General features: G+C 54.1%; 1 protein-coding gene across 1 annotated transcript; it reads right to left on the bottom strand.

The window, feature by feature from the left end:
• Positions 1 to 2,053: 2,053 nt before the first annotated feature.
• Positions 2,054 to 16,135, bottom strand: LOC115916065 (epithelial discoidin domain-containing receptor 1-like; the record flags this gene model as incomplete). The annotated part of the gene is given in 18 exon segments (XM_030969778.1): positions 2,054 to 3,048; positions 4,142 to 4,291; positions 5,282 to 5,516; positions 7,471 to 7,637; positions 7,706 to 7,913; positions 8,215 to 8,354; positions 8,761 to 8,930; positions 9,013 to 9,111; positions 9,790 to 9,955; positions 10,067 to 10,117; positions 10,472 to 10,631; positions 11,307 to 11,424; positions 11,967 to 12,213; positions 12,395 to 12,581; positions 12,996 to 13,098; positions 13,889 to 14,027; positions 14,896 to 15,124; positions 15,999 to 16,135. Coding segments are annotated over 18 exon segments (2,844 nt in total), but the record flags the coding sequence as incomplete, so codon positions are not given.
• Positions 16,136 to 18,241: the final 2,106 nt, after the last annotated feature.

The following is an 18,241-nucleotide window of genomic DNA, read 5'->3' as shown; positions in this document are numbered from 1 at the left end:
GGATTTTGGGAAAATATTTTGGGAGATTTTGGGGGGTTGGGTGATTTTGGGGGGGCTTGGGAGATTTGGGGGGGGGACTTGGGGGGATTTGGGGGATTTCAGGAGGTTTTAAAGGAATTTGGGGGCCTTTGGGGTAATTTTGGGGGTCTTGGGATGGAATTTGTGGGGATTTGATGTCCTGGGGGGATTTGGGGTCATTTTGGGGTTGTTCTGGTGGATTTTGGGATAATTTGGGGGGATTTGGGGTTATTTTGAGGGGATTTGGGGTTCTGGGGGTTTTTAATGTAATTTTTGTGGGGTTCTGGTAAATTTTGGGGTAATTTGAGGTGATTTTGGGGGGTCCCTAACCCATCTCCCCCTCCCCAGACGAATCCTGCCGTCGGTAACCCCGGCCCAGCCCCCCCGGGACCCCCCGGAGGGGCCGGACGCTCGGACAGGGCCGGACACACGGACAGACCCCCCCAAACCCTCCTTGGGGGGAGGTTCCAGAACATTCCACCCCCCCCCGGCGGGGTCTGGGGGGTTTTTTACCCCATTTTGTAGATTTTTAGTACCGGGGTTTTTTTTTTTTAATTATCCCTAACGAGGTTTTTTTAGCCTAATTAAGGGGTTTTATACTTTGGGGGGAGGGAATTTTGTCAGTATTGGGCTCCCAGTTTGGACTGGGCCTGGACCAGTTTGGACTGGAAGGGGCGGGGCCAAAGCCGTGGCAGTATTGGGGGGAAGGGGGCGAAGCTGCTTTGAAGGGGGGGTTGGGGGGATGGGGAGGGGGCGGATTTGGTGGGGGAGGGGGCGAAAATGGCGCAGGATGGAGCAGGCCGAAGCCTGCGGCCTGGTCTTGTTGCCACGGCAACGAAGCCTGCGGCCTGTGTACCGCCAAGGCCTGCTCCTGCTGCTACGGTAATGAAGCCTGTGGCCTGTCTGCTGCCAAGGCCTGCTTTGGTCGCTATGACAATGAAGCCTGAGGCCTGTGTACTGCTAGGGCCTGTGCCTGTTGCCATGGCAACAGTCTGCGGGGAAGCCTGGGGCCTGCTCCTGTTGCTATGGAAACGAAGCCTGCAGTCTGTGTATTCACATGGCCTGTTTCTGTCGCCATGGCAACAAAGCCTGCGGCCTACCTACTCCCAAGGCCTGCTCCCGTTGCCATGGCAACGCTGCTTGTATCGCGACAGTGACAATAAACGCTGACGTTGGCTGTTGTGACCCTGGCTGGTGATGGGAGGTGGCCAAGGGGGAAATGGAAAAAATATGGAAAAATAATAAAAAAGGGCAAAAAAGGCCTCAAAAAAAGGTTAAATAAGGTCCAAAAAAGGGTAAAAAAAGGTCCAAAAAGGCCTTAAAAATGCTCAAAAAGGGTTTAAAAGGGCCTCAAAAAAAGGGTAAAAAAAAGTCTAAAAAGGCCTCAAAATGGGGTAAAAAGGCCCAAAAAGCCTCCAAAAAAAAGGTTTAAAAAAGGTCAAAAAGGGCCGCAAAAAAGGCTAAAAATGGGTCCAAAAAGACTAAAAAATGACTAAAAATGGGTCAAAAATACATCAAAAAAAAAGGGTCAAAAAAGAGTCTCAAAAATGGGATTTTTTTCATTATTAAAGGGAATTTTTAGGGGGAAAATGGGGTTTTGGATGGAAAAAAAAGGATTTTCCGTGTGAAAAAATTGATTTTATTGGGAAAAAAAAGATAATTTTTAGGGAAAATTGAGTTTCCAAGGAAAAGAAATGGATTTATTTAAAATTTGGGTGTTCTGAAGAGGAAAAATTGAGTTTATTGAAGGATCTGGGATTTTTTTTTTCTGAGAAAAATAAAATTATTTGGGGAGATAATGTAATTTCTTGGTAAAATGGTGATTTTTATGAAAGGTTTTTTTTTTTTTTTTGAGGAAAAAGGTTTTTAGGGAAAAATTGAAATTTTGATAAAGAAACGGGAAATTGTTGAGGAAAAAAAAATTATTTTAAAACCAAAACAAAGCCCAAAATTCACAATTAAAAAAAAAAAATTAAATGTACAAAAATCCAGAATTTCAGCCCCAAAATCGGCCCCGCCCCTCCCCCTCCGCGAGTCATTAAATCCCCCCCGTGTTAATGAGGGGAGGAAGATGATGATGATGAAGATGACCCGTGGTCACCCAGTGGTCACTCAGTGTCCGGTGGTCACTCAGCGGTGATGATGATGATGACGATGAAGGTGACCGTGGTCACTCCAGGGCGACCGTGGTCACTCAGTGTCCGGCCAAAGGGGTGGTCAGTGATGAAGATGATGATGATGAAGATGGTGACGGTCACTCCAGAGCCCCGTGGTCACTCGGTGGGTAGTCAGTGATGATGATGATGATGATGATGATGAAGGTGATGGTCACTCCAGGGCCCTGTGGTCACTCAGTGTCCAGAGAAAGGGGCGGTCAGTGATGATGATGAAGGTGACCGTGGTCACTCCAGAGCCCCGTGGTCACTCAGGGTCCGGTGCAGGTGATCAGAGGATGGTCAGTGATGACGATGATGATGATGATGAAGATGGTGATGGTCACTCCAGGGTGCAGTGGTCACTCAGTGTCCGGACAAAGGGGTGGTCAGTGATGAAGATGATGATGATGATGAAGGTGATGGTCACTCCAGGGCACCGTGGTCACTCAGTGACCGGTGCAGGTGACCAAGGGGTGGTCAGTGATGATGAAGATGATGACGAAGATGGTGATGGTCACTCCAGAGCCCCATGGTCACTCGGTGGGTGGTCAGTGATGATGATGAAGATGATGAAGATGGTGACGGTCACTCCAGGGTGCAGTGGTCACTCAGGGCCCGGACAAAGGGGCGGTCAGTGATGATGAAGATGATGACGAAGATGGTGACGGTCACTCCAGGGCCCCGTGGTCACTCGGTGGGTGGTCAGTGATGAAGATGATGACGAAGATGGTGACGGTCACTCCAGGGCGCCGTGGTCACTCAGGGCCCGGTGCAGGTGGCCGAAGTCCGGCCGCTCGTCCGCCTCGCGGGCCCAGCAGTTCAACATCAGCCGGTGCAGGGCCGGGGGGCAGCCGGGGGGGCAGGGCAGGTACTGCTGGAACTGGGGTTACTGGGATGGACTGGGATGGACTGGGAGGGACTGGGGGGGACTGGGGGGGATTGGGATGGACTGGGAGGGACTGGGATGGACTGGGATGGACTGGGAGGGATTGGGGGGGACTGGGAGGGACTGGGATGGACTGGGATGGACTGGGAGGGATTGGGGGGGACTGGGAGGGACTGGGATGGACTGGGATGGACTGGGATGGACTGGGGGGATTGGGAGGGACTGGGGGGGACTGGGACGGACTGCGGGGGACTGGGACAGGGATAACTGGGCCACATAACCCCCTCCCAGTGGCTCCCAGTCCATCCCAGTTCCCTCCCAGTCTCTCCCGGTTCCTCCCAGTCCCATCCCAGTCCATTCCCAGTCACTCCCAGCGCTTCATAACCTCCTCTCAACACCTCCCAGTCCCTCCCAGTTACTCCTAATCCCCTCCCAGTCCCTTCCAGTCCACTCCCAGTCTGTCCCAGTCCCTCCCAAATCCCTCCCAGTCCATTCCCAGTGACTCCCAGTGCCCCATAACATCTTCTAAACACCTCCCAGTCCCTCCCAGTCCATCCCAGTCCATCACAGTCCCTCCCAGTCCACTCCCAATCAGTCCCAGTCCACTCCCAGTGTGTCCCAGTCCATTCCCAGTGACTCCCAGTGGCCCAAAACCTGCTCCAAACACCTCCCGGTGCCTCCCAGTTAATTCCCAGTCCATTCCCAGTCAATCCCAGTCCATCCCAGTCCATTCCCAGTTCCTTCCAATCCCATCCCAGTTCATTCCAAGTCCATCCCAGTTCCCTCCCAGTGGCTCCCAGTCCCTCCCAGTCCATCCCAGTCCATGCCAGTGCCCTCCCAGTGCCTCCCAGTGCTCCCAGTCCATTCCCAGTCAAACCCAGTCCATTCCCAGTCCATCCCAGTCCATCCCAGTCCCTCGCAGTGCCCTCCCAATCCCCTCCCAGTGCCTCCCAGTTCCTCCCAGTCCATCCCAGTCAAACCCAGTCCATTCCCAGCCCATCCCAGTCCCTCCGAGTCAATCCCAGTCCCTCCCAGTCCCTCCCAGTCCCTCCCAGTCCCTCCCAGTCCCTCCCAGTCCCACCTGCTGCCCGCGGTTCTGGAAGTGGTGCCCGGCGTTGGCGATCACCTGGAGGTCGCCAGGTTTTTGGGTACTGCGGCTGCTCCCGGGGCGTCAGGACTCCCAGAGCGCCACCCCAAAGGCCCATTGCCAGGCTGGCGGGCTGAACGTGCCCTGAAATCCCGAATTTTGGGATTTTGGGGAATTTTTTGTGATTTTTTTGGAAATTTTTGGGGAATTTTTGGAGGTTTTTTTGAGAGTTTTTGGGTAGTCGGGAAGTCGAAATTTGGGGGTTCAGAAGCTCCCAGAGCGTCACCCCCAAGGCCCAGGTGTCACCGGCCGGGCTGAACATCCCCTAAAACCCCAAATTTGGGAAATTTTCCCATTTTTTCCCCATTCTCTTCCCATCTTTTTCCAATTTTTCTCATTTTTTCTCCCCAAAATCCTTTTTCTTTTCATTTTCCCCCAATTCTTCCTCCAAAATCCCAATTCCTTTCCAACTTTTGCCCCCAAAAATCCAATTTTTCCCTAAAAGGTCCCTTTTTAGGGACTTCCTATATTTCCCCAATTTTCCCCCAAAATCTCATTTTTTCCCTATTTTCCCCCAAAATCCCATTTTTTCCAATTTTCCCCCTTTTTTCCCCAGAATTCCCATTTTTTCCATTTTCTCCCCAAATCTAATTATTTCCCAATTTCTTTCCCAATTTTTCCCCCCCAAAATCCAATTTTTTTCAAAAAAATCCCATTTTTTCGCCAAAAATCCATTTTTTTTCCTGATTTCTTCCCAAATGTTTTCCTGTTTTTTCCCATTTTCTCCCCAAAATCCATTTTCCCCAATTTTCTTCCCATCTTGGCCCAATTTTTACCCCCAAAACCCCATTTGTTTTAATTTTTCCCAAAATCCCATTTCCCCCATTTTCCCCCCATTTTGTCCCCAAAATTCCGATTTTTCCATTTTCCACCCCAAATCTAATTATTTCCCAAATTATTCCCAGACTTTTTTTTTGCCCAAAAATCCAATTTCTTCCACAAAAACAAAAAATCTCATTTTCCTCCATTTTTTACCCCCCAAAAAATCCCATTTTTTCGCCAAAAAATTCAATATTTTTCCGGTTTTTTCCCAATTTTTTTCCCGTTTTTTCCCATTTTCTCCCCAGATCTCACCCAGAGGATGCTCTCCCAGGCCATCCAGCGGATGGGCAGCAGCGCGCGGCCGCGCACCCGGCAGTACTCGGTGCCGTACAGGCTCCGGCTCATCCCGAAATCGGCCACTTTGACGCGCAGCCCTTCGCCCACCAGGCAGTTCCGCGTGGCCAGGTCCCGGTGCACGAAATTCCGTGCGGCCAGGAAGCGCATCCCGGCCGCGATCTGCGCGCCCAGCTGCACCAGCGTGGCCAGGCTGGGGAAAAAAATAAATTTCCAGGGTTTTCCCCCAAAAAATGGCTTTTTTCCCCCCAAAAATCCGATTTTTCACCAATTATTTGCATTTTTTTCCCCAAAAATTCGATTTTTCTGCTGTTTTGTGCTTTTTTTTTTCCCCAAAAATTCGATTTTTCTGCTGTTTTTTGTGCTTATTTTCCCCCCAAAAATTCGATTTTTCAGCATTTTTGGGTGCATTTTTCCCCCTTAAAATCGAATTTTTCTACATTTATTTGTTTTTAAAAAGAAAAATTATTTTTCCCCCAAAATCTGTTTTTTTCCACGTCTATTCCTCCATTCCCCCCAAAAAAGGATTTTTCCTTTTAAAAAAAAATCATCTTTTTATTTTCCTTTCTGGAAGCGCATCCCGGCCGCGATCTGCGTGCCCAGGCACACCAGCGTGGCCAGGCTGTGATGAAAAAAATAAATTTCCAGGGTTTTCCCTCAAAAAATGGCTTTTTTCCCCAGAAAAATCTGATTTTTCACCAATTATTTGCATTTTTTTCCCAAAAATTCGATTTTTCTGCTGTTTTTTGTGCTTTTTCCCCCCCCCAAAAATTCGATTTTTCTGCTGGTTTTTGTGCTTTTTTTTCCCCCCAAAAATTCGATTTTTCTGCTGGTTTTTGTGCTTTTCTTCGCCCCCAAAAAATTCGATTTTTCAGCATTTTTTGGGTGCATTTTTCCCCCTAAAAATCGAATTTTCCTACATTTATTTGTGATTAAAAAAGAAAAATTACTTTCCCCCACCCAAATCTGTTTTTTTCTATGTCTATTCCTCCATTCCCCCAAAAACCCCCGAAATTTTTAAAAAAATTCATTTCAAGTTTTCCTTTCTGTGAAAGATCGTGGCCAAAACCAGGAGCCCAGGGACATGGGCGTGGTCCAGGCTGGGGAAAAAATAAATTTCCAGGGTTTTCCCCCAAAAAATTGCTTTTTTCCCCCCAAAAATCCGATTTTTCACAAATTATTTGCATTTTTTTCCCCAAAGGGGCGATTTTTCTGCTGTTTTTGTGCTTTTTTTTCCCAAAAATTGATTTTTCTGCTGTTTTTTGTGCTTATTTTCCCCAAAAATTCGATTTTTCAGCATTTTTTGGGTGCATTTTTCCCCCTAAAAATCAAATTTTCCTACATTTATTTGTGATTAAAAAAGAAAAATTACTTTCCCCCACCCAAATCTGTTTTTTTCTACGTCTATTCCTCCATTCCCCCCAAAAAAGAATTTTTCCTTTTAAAAAAAATTCTTTTTTTTCTTTTCCTTTCTGGAAGCGCATCCCGCCGTGATCTGCTTGCCTGGGCACACCTGGGCAGGCTGTGACAAAAAAATAAACCAGGGTTTTCCCTCAAAAAATGCCCCCAAACCTGGATTTTTCACCAGTTACATTTTTTCCCCAAAAAATTCAATTTTTCTGCTGTTTTTGTGCTTTTTTCCCCCAAAAATTGGATTTTCAGCTTCGGCACACCTTTTTCCCCCAAAATATTCGATTTTTCAGCATTTTTTGGGTGCATTTTTCCCCCTAAAAATCAAATTTTTCTACATTTGTTTGTGGTTTTTTTCCCCCCAAAAAATCCAGATTTTTCTGCATTTGGAGTGAGCGTGGCTGGAGTGGGCGTGGCTGGAGTGGGCGTGTCCATATTTGGGCGTGGCCTCTTAAGTGGTGACTTAATTAGGAAGAGGAGATTTTTCTTAAAGGGCCAGGATCCCCGAAATTAAAGGAAAAACTGATTTCAAGTGGGCGTGGCTGTAGTGGGCGTGGCCAAACCAGGAGTATGGACATGTGGGCGTGGTCTTGTGAGTTGTGGGCGTGGCTTAATGATGGAGCGGTTTCTCTTAAAGGGCCAGAACTCCAAAAACGCTAACAAAAACCAATTGGAAGTGAGTGCGCCTGGAGTGGGCGTGGCCCAGCCGGGTGTGTGGGGATGTGGGCGTGTCCCACCTGAGGGCGTGGCCCCGGGCCCCGCCCAGGAACTGGTGCAGGTCTCCGTGCTCCATGTACTCGGTGACGATGCACAGCGGGCCCCCCCCGGTGCGCCCAGCAGCACCTGGGATGTTGGAGTCCACCTGGGCACGCCACTGGCCCACGCCTCCTGCACACCTGGGCGCCTATGCGCTGGGGGACAGGTGAGTGCACCTGGGCACACCTGGGCACACCTGGGCACACCTGGGCACACCTGGATAATGCCCTCGGTACACCTGGATACACCTGGGCACACCTGGGTACACCCGGGTATGCCCCGGGTACACCTGGGCATGCCCTGGGTGCCCCTGTTGGGGTCCCGCAGCTGCCACAGCGCCCGCGACTCCTCCAGGAAATCGCCCTGGGCACACCCGGGCACCAGGTGAGTGCACCTGGGCACGCCTGGGCACACCTGGGCACACCTGGGTATGCCCCAGGTACAGCTGGGTATGCCCTGGGCACACCTGGGCACACCTGGGCACACCTGGAAAATGCCCTGGGTACACCTGGATACACCTGGGTACACCTGGGTATTCGTGGGTACACCTGGGTATGCCCTGGGCACACCTGGGCACACCTGGGTGACACCTGGGCACACCTGGATAATGCCCTCGGCACACCTGGATATGGCCTGGGTGACACCTGGGCACACCTGGGCACACCTGGGCACACCTGGATCCCCTTGCCCCCCCAGTCCCTCCCATCCCCCCCCGGTTTCCGTACCGCGCGTTCTTGCTGGCGTCCGGCCGCAGCACCTTCACCGCCACCAGCAGGGGGCGCTCTGGGCCCGAGGGGGCGGGGCTTGAGCCGGGGGGCGGGGCCAGGCCCAGGCTGTGGGGAGCAATGACCTCGCACAGCAGCACCTGGGGGCGGGGCCAAATGAAAGGGGGCGTGGTCAAACACAAGAGGGTCAATAGAAAAGGGTGGGAGTTCAGAAATGGGGAGGGGCTAAAACAAAGGGGGCGTGGCCTCAATGTGGGTGGGGTTAAACATCAGTTGGGTGGGGCCAAATAGATGAATGTGGGTGGGGCTTCAATGGGGTGGGTGTGGCCAAATTCATGGGGGTGAAGCATTAATAAGGGGCGGTGCCAATTCCAAAAGGGGTGTGGCCAATCAATAGTGGGTGTGGCCTTGATAATGGGCGGGGCAAAACCATTAAGGGTCTGACAATTAATTTAGGGGCATGGCTAAAGTCCTTTAGGGGTGTGGCTAGGCCGTAATGGGTGTGGCCTCAATGTGGGCGTGGCTTTCTGCGGGGGCGTGGCTTACCTCTCCGAACTGCCCCTCCCCCAGCTTCTCCCGGAAGCGGAGGCGGTCCCGAGGGAAGGTTGGGAGGGCGGGGCTGTGGGCGGGGCTGTGGGCGGGGCCAGCCAGGGCGTAGGCGGAGCCTCCGGTGACATCAGCCTCGGCGTAAGCCCCTGCCCCCACCTCGGGCTCACCTGTGCGGGTGGGAGGGGCAAAGGTGAGGTCATGGTGGGTGTGGCCAAAGTGGGCGTGGCCTTCCCCAAGCCCCACCCTTACCATCGGTGTTGATTGGCTTGGCAGCGTTGGGCGGGGCCAAGGCGAGGCCTCCTATTGGCTGGGCGTATGTGGCCAGGAGGAGCCGATAGGCCGGGTTGGCTGGAGGGGCGTGGTCAGAGAGGGGCGTGGTCAGAGAGGGGCGTGGTCAGAGACTGGTGGGTGTTCCCTTCCCCCTTCCATTCTCTTGGGATTTTTGGGGCCATTTTGAGCCTTTTTCTCATTCCCAGAGTGATTTTTTTTTTTGAGATTTCATGCAAAAATAAAACTGGGAGAAAAAATCCCCCCTCCCTCCTTTTTCCCCTCCTTTGCCCACCTTCTTTCCCTTTTTTCCCTTTTTACTTTTCTCCTTTCCCCCCCCTTTTCCCCATTTTTTCCTCCCTTTTATCCTCTTTTTCCTTTTTCTCTTTCCCCTTTTCCCCTTTTTTCTTTTCCCCCTTCCACTTTTTTCATTTTCACCCCTTTTTCCTCTTTTTCCCTATTTTCTTACCCCATTTTTTCCTTTGTTCTTTTCCTCCTTTTCCCCCATTTTTCCCATTTCCCCCCAATTTTTCCTTTTTTTCCCCTCCCTTTTTTCTCTATTTTCTTTTCCCTTTTTCCCTTTTCCCCTTTATTCATTTCCCCCCTTTTCGCCTTTTTTCTCTTTTTTCTTTTCCCATTTTTTCCCCATTTTTTCCCAATTTTCCCCATTTTTCCCTTTTTCCCCTTTTTCCCCGTCCCTCACCAGCCCCGGGGGGCACCGGTGCCAGTCGGGGCCGTGCCCGGGTCGGTTCCTGGTACTCCCCAGTTCCGGTTCCATTTCCGGTTCCGTTCCCGGTTCCCATCCCAATTCGGTCCCGGTTCCGGTTCCGATCCGCTCGCAGCGGGGTCCCCCTTCCGTGGCGTTGTTGATGACCACGGTGTCCCCCGCGAGCTGCACCCGCAGAGACGCCTCCGCCCCGCGGCCCTACAAACCAGTACAAACCAGTAAACACCAGTACAAACCAGTAAAAACCAGTTAGAGCCCATTAGAACCAGTTTGGACCAGTTAGAACCAGTTCAACCCCCCAGTTCAGACCACGGTGTCCCCCGAGAGCTGCACCCACAGTGCCGCCTCCGCCCCGCGGCCCTACAAACCAATACAAACCAGTTCAGACCAGTTAGAACTGGTTCAGACCAGTTAGAACCGGTTCAGCTTCAATTCAGAGCAGTTAGAACCGGTTCAGACCAGTTAGAACCGGTTCAGCCCCAATTCAGAGCAGTTAGAACTGGTTCAGACCAGTAAAAACCAGTTCAGCCTTCCCAGTCCCTCCCAGTCCCTCCCAGTCCATCCCAGTCCCTCCCAGTCCCTCCCAGTCCATCCCAGTCCCCCAATCCCCTCCCAGTCCCTCCCAGTCCCTCCCAGTCCCTCCCAGTCCATCCCAGTAATCCCCTCCCAGTCCCTCCCATTCCCCCCCAGTCCCTCCCAGTCCCTCCCAGTGACCTTGCCCAGTGCCCCGGCCGCGCCGCGCCGCCGCCGTAGGATGAGGATGATGATGGCGAGCAGGAGGAGGATGATGGCGCCCAGGCAGCCCAGCAGCGCCGGCGACTGCCCCGCCTCGCCCCGGGCCACCGGCGGCACCGGTCCGGCCTCCCGGGGGCTGCTGGGAGGGATGGGAGGCGTCGTGGCCACGCCCACATCAGATAACCCACGCCCACATCAGATAACCCACGCCCACATCGGATAACCCATGCCCACATCGGATAACCCACGCCCACATCGGATAACCCACGCTCATTTAATTCCCATCCCATTGAACCCCAGCTGATTAAGCCCCGCCCATTTACACATTCATTAATCTACACCCCATTAAGCCCCGCCCAATTAAGCCCCACCCATTTAAGTCCCCGTTAAATCACACCCAATTAAGCCATGCCCATTAAACCCCCGCCTATTTATGCCTCCATTAAGGCACACCCCATTAGGCCACGCCCAATTAAGCCCCGCCCATTTACGTCTCAATTAAGCCACACCTCATTAAGCCCCGCCCAATTAAACACCACTATTTTATGCCTCAATTAATCTACACCTCATTAAGCCCCGCCCAATTAAACCCCACCCATTAAAGTCTCAATTAAGCCACACCTCATTAGGCCACGCCCAATTAAACCACACCTCATTTAAGACCCTCCCAGTTAAGCCCCACCCACTAAATCCTGCCCCAATTAAGCCCCACCCACTAAATCCTGTCCCAATTAAGCCCCACCCACTCAATCTCCCTTATTAAGCCCCACCCAGTTAACCCCTCCCATTTAAACCACACCAATCTAAGCCCCACCTACCTGAGCCACTGACGTTGTTGGCCCCGCCCCCATCGTGGGCGTTTTCCAAGATGGCGGAGGAGGGGTCAGGGGTCGGGGGCCACCCGCTGGCACCCATGGGGTCATCCAGCACCTCTGGGGGCGGGGACAGTCATCGATGACGTCATTGACGGTCAGTGACGTCATCGACAGTCATTGGCACGATCGACAATAATATAATGAAAGATTGATGAGGTTATCGCGAAATCAGTGACGTCATTGATTGATGATGGCATCATCAGTCAACCCATGATGTCATCTGACCCCAAGACCCAATGGATGACCCCAAGACCCAACTGGATGACCCCATGACCCAACCATTGACCCCAAGACCCAACCAATGACGCCAACACCCAACCATTGACCCCAACACTCAACCAATGACCCCAACTCCCAATAGACAACCCCATGACCCAACCATTGACCCCAAGACCCAATGGATGACCCCAACACCCAACCGATGACCCCAACACTCAACCATTGACCTCAACACTCAACCAATGACCCCAACACCCAACCGCTGACCCCAACACCAAACCATTGACCCCAACACCAAACCATTGACCCCAAGACCCAACCGTTGACCCCAACACCCAACCATTGACCCCAACACCCAACCGTTGACCCCAACACCCAACCTGAGACGAAGGAGACCTCACTGAAGAGCATCCACTCGGCGCCGAAGAAGAAGCGGCACTGGATGAAGCGGGCGTGGCGCCCGCCCAAGGGGACGGTGACCGAGAGGGCGCTGGGGTCCTTGGTGGCCCCGGCCATGCTGTGGGTGACCACCAGGGGCTCCCAGGCCGTGGCCAAGATCTTCTTGAAGCGACACTCGACGGCCCGGAAGATTCCGACGCCGCGCGTGTGGAGGTTGTTGCAGTGGACCTGGGGGGTGACAACAATGTCCCACGATGCTCTGGGGCAAGGTGACCAATCCGGAAGTTCTCCAGAAGAACATCCCTGATCCCAAGGTGAGGTCAATGTGGTGGACACCCATCCATCCACCCATGGCTTTCCAATCCCACAATCCCCGGCGCCCCACGTCTCCCAGCATGCCCTGGGGCACCTGCATGGCGTGGAAGGTGCGGAGCTCCTGGAACTCGAACTCCAGCTCCACGTGGGGGTGGGGCCCGGGTGGGCGTGGCCACCCCACGTAGTCGTAGCCCGGCCACAGGCGGCGCTCACGGGTCCTCAGGAAGTCATCGAGGCCCAGGACCCCATCCGAGAGCTGGCCCAGCCCCCCGAAGTGCAACCTGGGCAGGTGGGACACACCTGGATGCTGGGATTGTCCCGCCCCACCCACCTGGAGATGACCCAGGGACACCTGGGCAGGTGGGACACACCTGGACACCTCAATTGTCCCATCCAACCCACCTGGGGACTCCAAAGGGACAACCTGGGGACACCTGGGGACATCTGGGGATGGTTTGGGGACACCTGGGGACACCTGGGGACACCTGGGGATGGTTTGGGGACACCTGAGGACATCTGGGGACACTTTGAGGACCACCGGGAACATCTGGAAAGCTCCTGGGACAATTTGGGGACAGCTGGGGATGGGTTGGATGCAGGAAATTTGGGAATTCTTGGGGCAGGTGGCCCTTGGGGACACCTGGGGATGGTTTGGGGACACCTGGGGACACCTGGGGACACCTGGGGACACTCACGGGCCGGCGCTGAAGCCGTCGTAGGTGGAGTCGTTGAGGACGATGGGGACAGGGTCCAGGGCCATGACGTGTCCCCGCGGCGCCGTGTAGGACAAAAGTCCAGCTGGGGACGGGGACGGGGGTGTGTCACCATGGGGTCACCGTGGGGTCACCACAGGGTCACCATGGGGTCACCATGAGGTCACCGTGGGGTCACCATGAGGTCACCAGGAGGTTAATGGAGGGGACATGTCCATGGAGGGCCACCACAGCTTTGGGGACATCCAGGAGGTGGCAATGGGTGGGATGGGGGGGGGGTGGTCATGATGATGTCATGAGCCAATGGATGATGTCATCAACCAACCGTTGACCCCATGACCCAACCATTGACCTCAACACCCAACCATTGACCCCAACATCCAACTGTTGACCCCAACACCCAATGCATGACCTCATGACCCAACCATTGATGCCAACACCCAACTGTTGACCCCATCACCCAATGGATGACCTCATGACCCAACCATTGACCTCAACACCCAACCATTGACCCCAACACCCAACCATTGACCCCATCACCCAATGGGTGACCTCATGACCCAACCACTGATGCCAACACCCAACTGTTGACCCCATCACCCAATGGATGACCTCATGACCCAACCATTGACCCCAACACCCAACCATTGACCCCATCACCCAATGGATGACCTCATGACCCAACCGTTGACCCCAACACCCAACCGTTGACCCCACAATGACAAAACCCCGACCCAGCTGCCCCAGGGCCACCACCAAGAAGAGCACAACCATGGGTGACCACCACCCCTTCAGGGCCACCAGTGGGGTGGGACAGGGAGGTGGCAGGGAGGTGGCACGGAGGTGACACGAGGTGACACGGAGGTGGCACTCACCCTCCCAGGGGCAGCCGTAGAGCTCCAGGCGCAGGCAGACGCTCATGGCGCGCCGCGGGTACACCCGGAGCCGGGCCACCGGCGCCGGGGACAGGTCCTTCAGCACCACCCCCTCGGGGTCCTCGTTGCCGCCGATCACCTGAGGTGACACCAACCGGGGCAGGTGGCATCAGCCAAGGGGATCGTGGGAATTCATTGGGATTTGTCACAGCCTGAAGTCCCCGGGTGTCCCCAAAGTCCTCGATGGACTCGGGTCTACAATGTCCTTGAGGTGCCCTCAATGTCCCCAGTGTCCCCAATACCACCAATGTCCCCAAATCCCCTCAATGTCCCCAATGTCCCCAACACCCCCAATGTCTCCAATGTCCCCCAATCCCCTCCATATCCCAAATGTCCCCAACTCCCCTCAACACCCCTGATGTCTCCAATGTCCCCAATGTCCCTGATGTCCCCAATATCCCCAACACCCCCAATATTCCCAAATCCCCCCAATGTCCCCAACACCCCCAATATTCCCAAATCCCCCAATGTCCCCAACACCCCCAACCCCCCAATGTCCCCAAATCCTCCCAGTGTCCCCAATGTCCTCAATGTCCCCAAATGCCCCCAATCCCCGTAATGTCCCCAATGTCCCCAATCCCTCCAGAGTCTCCAATCCCCCCAATGTCCCCAACCCCCCTGATGTTCCCAACACCCAACGCCCCCAATCCCCGCAATGTCCCCAAATCCTCCCAGTGTCACCAATGTCCCCAATGTCCCCAAATGCCCCCGATCCCCACAATGTCCCCAATATCCCCTGGTGTCCCCACACCCCCAACGCCCCCAATCCTCGCAATGTCCCCAAATCTCCCCAAATGCCCCCAATGTCCCCAATGTCCCCAAATGTCCCCAATGTCCCCAAATCCCACCAAATGCCCCCAATGTCCCCAACCCCCCCGATGTCCCCAACACCCCCAACGCCCCCAACATCCTCAACGCCCCGATGTCCCCGATGTCCCCAGGGCCACCTCGGCTCCCCAGCGGTCCCTCCAGCGCAGCCAGCGGCGCCGGTCGCGGCTGTAGCGCAGCCGGTACTGCCGGGCGAACTCGCGGCCGTGTCCCCCCGCGTGGCGCCCCTGCGTCCCCACCAGCGTCACCAGGTGCAGCCGGCCCAGGTCCACCTCCAGGAACTCCTGCTCGGCCGGGAACACCGGCCCCGCCGGGCACCAGGCGCCGCCCCCGTCACTGCGGCCCAGCCTGGGGACATTTGGGGACGTTTGGGGACACTTGGGGACATTTCAGATGCTCAGGGATGGGGGGACACCCAGAAGATTTGGGGACACCCAGGGGACCCGCCGGGCACCAGGCGCCATCGCTGCAGCCCAGCCTGGGGACATTTGGGGACGTTTGGGGACATTTGGGGACACTTGGGGACACTTGAGGACATGGGGACACTTAGAATTGGGGGTACATTTTCAGGTTTGGGGACATTTTTGGGCCGTCCCCGTCACTGCGGCCCAGCCTGGGGACATTTGGGGACGTTTGGGGACATGAGGATGCTTGGGAATGGGGGGACACTCAGAAGATTTGGGGACATTTTTGGGTTTGAGGGACACCCGGGGGACACCTGGGGACACCAAGCCCTTCTACTGGTCTGTAGTAACTCCTTCCTGGTCTGAACTGGTTTATACTGGTCTGTACTGGTTCATACTGGCTTATACTGGTTTATACTGGTCTGTACTGGTTCATACTGATTCATACTGGTCTATACTGGTTTATACTGGTCCATACTGGTTTATACTGGTCCATACTGGTTTATACTGGTTTATACTAGTCCATACTGATCCATACTGGTCTATACTGGTCCATACTGGTCTATACTGGTCCATACTGGTCCATACTGTTCCATACTGTTCCATACTGGTTCATACTGGTTTATACTGCTCTGTACTGGTTCATACTGGCTTATACTGGTTTATACTGGTCCATACTGGTCCATACTGATCCATACTGGTCTATACTGGTCCATACTGGTCCGTACTGGTCCATATTGGTTTATACTGGTTTATACTGGTCTATACTGGTCTATACTGGTCCATACTGGTCCATACTGGTCCATACTGGCGCGTACCGGCCGTGGCGGGCGGCGGTGGAGTCGGACCAGGCGCTGGAGGCCGAGAGGCGAAAGTCGGGGATGGTCCCGTCCTCCATGCCCAGAGCGAAGCGACAGCGGCCTGGGGACAGCGGGGACACTGAGGGGACACGGGGGACACTGGGGACAGTGGAGGATTTGGGGACATTGAGGGGATTGGGGACATTTGGGGACATTGGGGACATTGAGGGGATTGGGGACATTTGGGGACAGCAGGGACACTGGGGACACTGGGGACAGTGGGGACAGAGAGGGGACATTGGGGACAATGGGGGATTTGGGACATTGGGGACAGTGGGGACACTGGGGGTTTTGGGGATATTGGGGGCAATGGGGACACTGAAGAGACACTGAGGGGACACTGAGGACGTTGAGGACAGTGGGGACACTGAGGGGGCACTGAGGGGACATTGGGGACACTGGGGACACTGGGAACATTGAGGGGATTGGGGACATTTGGGGACACTGAGGGGATTGGGGGGAATGGGGACATTGGGCACATTGGCAGGATTGGGGTCATTGGAGACACTGGGGACACTGGGGACAATGGGGACAGAGAAGGGACATTGGGGACAATGGGGGATTGGGGACAGTGGGGACATTGAGGGGACTGGGGACATTTGGAGACACTGAGGGGATTGGGAGGCCAGCAGCATTGGGGAGGGGGGACAGGGGACACTGGTGACACTCACCCAGGTCCCTGTCCCCCTGTCCCGGGGATCCCTGGGGGTGAACTGGGGTGAACTGGGAGGGGCAGGGAACTGGCCCCACCCCAGAACTGGGATGGACTGGGATGGACTGGGAGGGACTGGGATGGACTGGGATGGACTGGGATGGACTGGGATGGACTGGGAGTGAACTGGGAATGGACTGGGATGGACTGGGAGGGACTGGGATGGACTGGGATGGACTGGGATGGACTGGGAGTGAACTGGGATGGACTGGGATGGACTGGGAGTGAACTGGGATGGACTGGGATGGAACTGGGATGGACTGGGATGGACTGGGATGGACTGGGATGGACTGGGAGGGACTGGGATGGACTGGGATGGACTGGGAGGGGCACTGGGAGCCCTCCCCCCAGCAGCTGTTCCCAGAATCCTTTGCTGGAATCCCCCCCCCCCCACAACAGCTGCAGAGGGGGCGTGGCCTAATTCGGACCCCACTCGTTCATTTGCATAAAGATAAATATTCATTAGCCTCCATTAAAACCACCCGGGGGGGGGGTTGGGGACAAATTCGGCCCCAAATCCGCCCGAAATTCCCCCAAAATCCCCCACATTTTCCCCCACATTCCCCAAATTCCCCCAAAATTCCAAAAATTTCCCCAAAATCCCCCCAAATCTCCCCAAATCCCCCCAAAATTCCAAAATTTCGCCCCCAAATCCCCCCAAACTTCCCAAATTTCCCCCCAAACTCCCCCTAAAATTCCCAATTTTCCCCAAAATTCCCCCCAATTCTCCCAAAATCCCCTAAACTCCCCCCAAAATTCCCAATTGCCCCCAAAATCCCCAAATTTTGCCCCTGCAAATCCCCCCCAAAACTCCCCGAACTCCCCCCAAAATTCCCAAATTTTGACCCCAAATCCCCCAAAACTCCAAAATCCCCAAATTTCTTCCCAATTTCCCCCCACGTTCCCCCAAATCCCCCCAAATTTCTCAAATCCCCTCCCAAAATCCCCCCAAAAATCCCAATTTCCCCCCAACATTTCTCCAAAATCTGCCCCAAAACTCCCAAAGTCCCCCCAGAATCCCCCAAAATCCCCCCCCAAAATCCCCAAATTTTCCCCAAACTCCCCAAAATTTCGCCAAAATTCTCCCCAAAAATCCCAAATTTCCCCTCCCCGGCTCCCACCGCTCTCCTCGGTTCCTTCGGGTCGCTCCCAAATCCCCTCGGACCCTCCCAAAATCCCGAAATTCCCGGGCCCTCCCCCCGGGGGGGGCTCCAGGGGGGCTCCCGAGCCCGAATTCCCGCGGGAATTCCCGAGGAAAATTCCCAAAATTCCCTAAAAAAAAAAAAAAAAAATTAAAAAAAAAGGAGGAAAAAAATCCCAAAATTTGGGGGTTTTGAGGGGGAGAAAAGCTCAAAATTGGGATTTTTTGGGGAGATTTTCAGTCCCCAAAAACCCCAAATTCCCATTTTTCTTCCCAAATTCCCCCAAATATTCCAATTTTGGGACCATTTTATCCCAAAATTTCCCATTTTGGGGACTTTTTATTCCC

The sequence above is a fragment of the Camarhynchus parvulus genome, unplaced genomic scaffold (genome assembly GCF_901933205.1).
Source record: "Camarhynchus parvulus unplaced genomic scaffold, STF_HiC, whole genome shotgun sequence".
NCBI lineage: Eukaryota > Metazoa > Chordata > Aves > Passeriformes > Thraupidae > Camarhynchus > Camarhynchus parvulus.
This window is presented reverse-complemented; position numbering and strand designations above follow the sequence as displayed.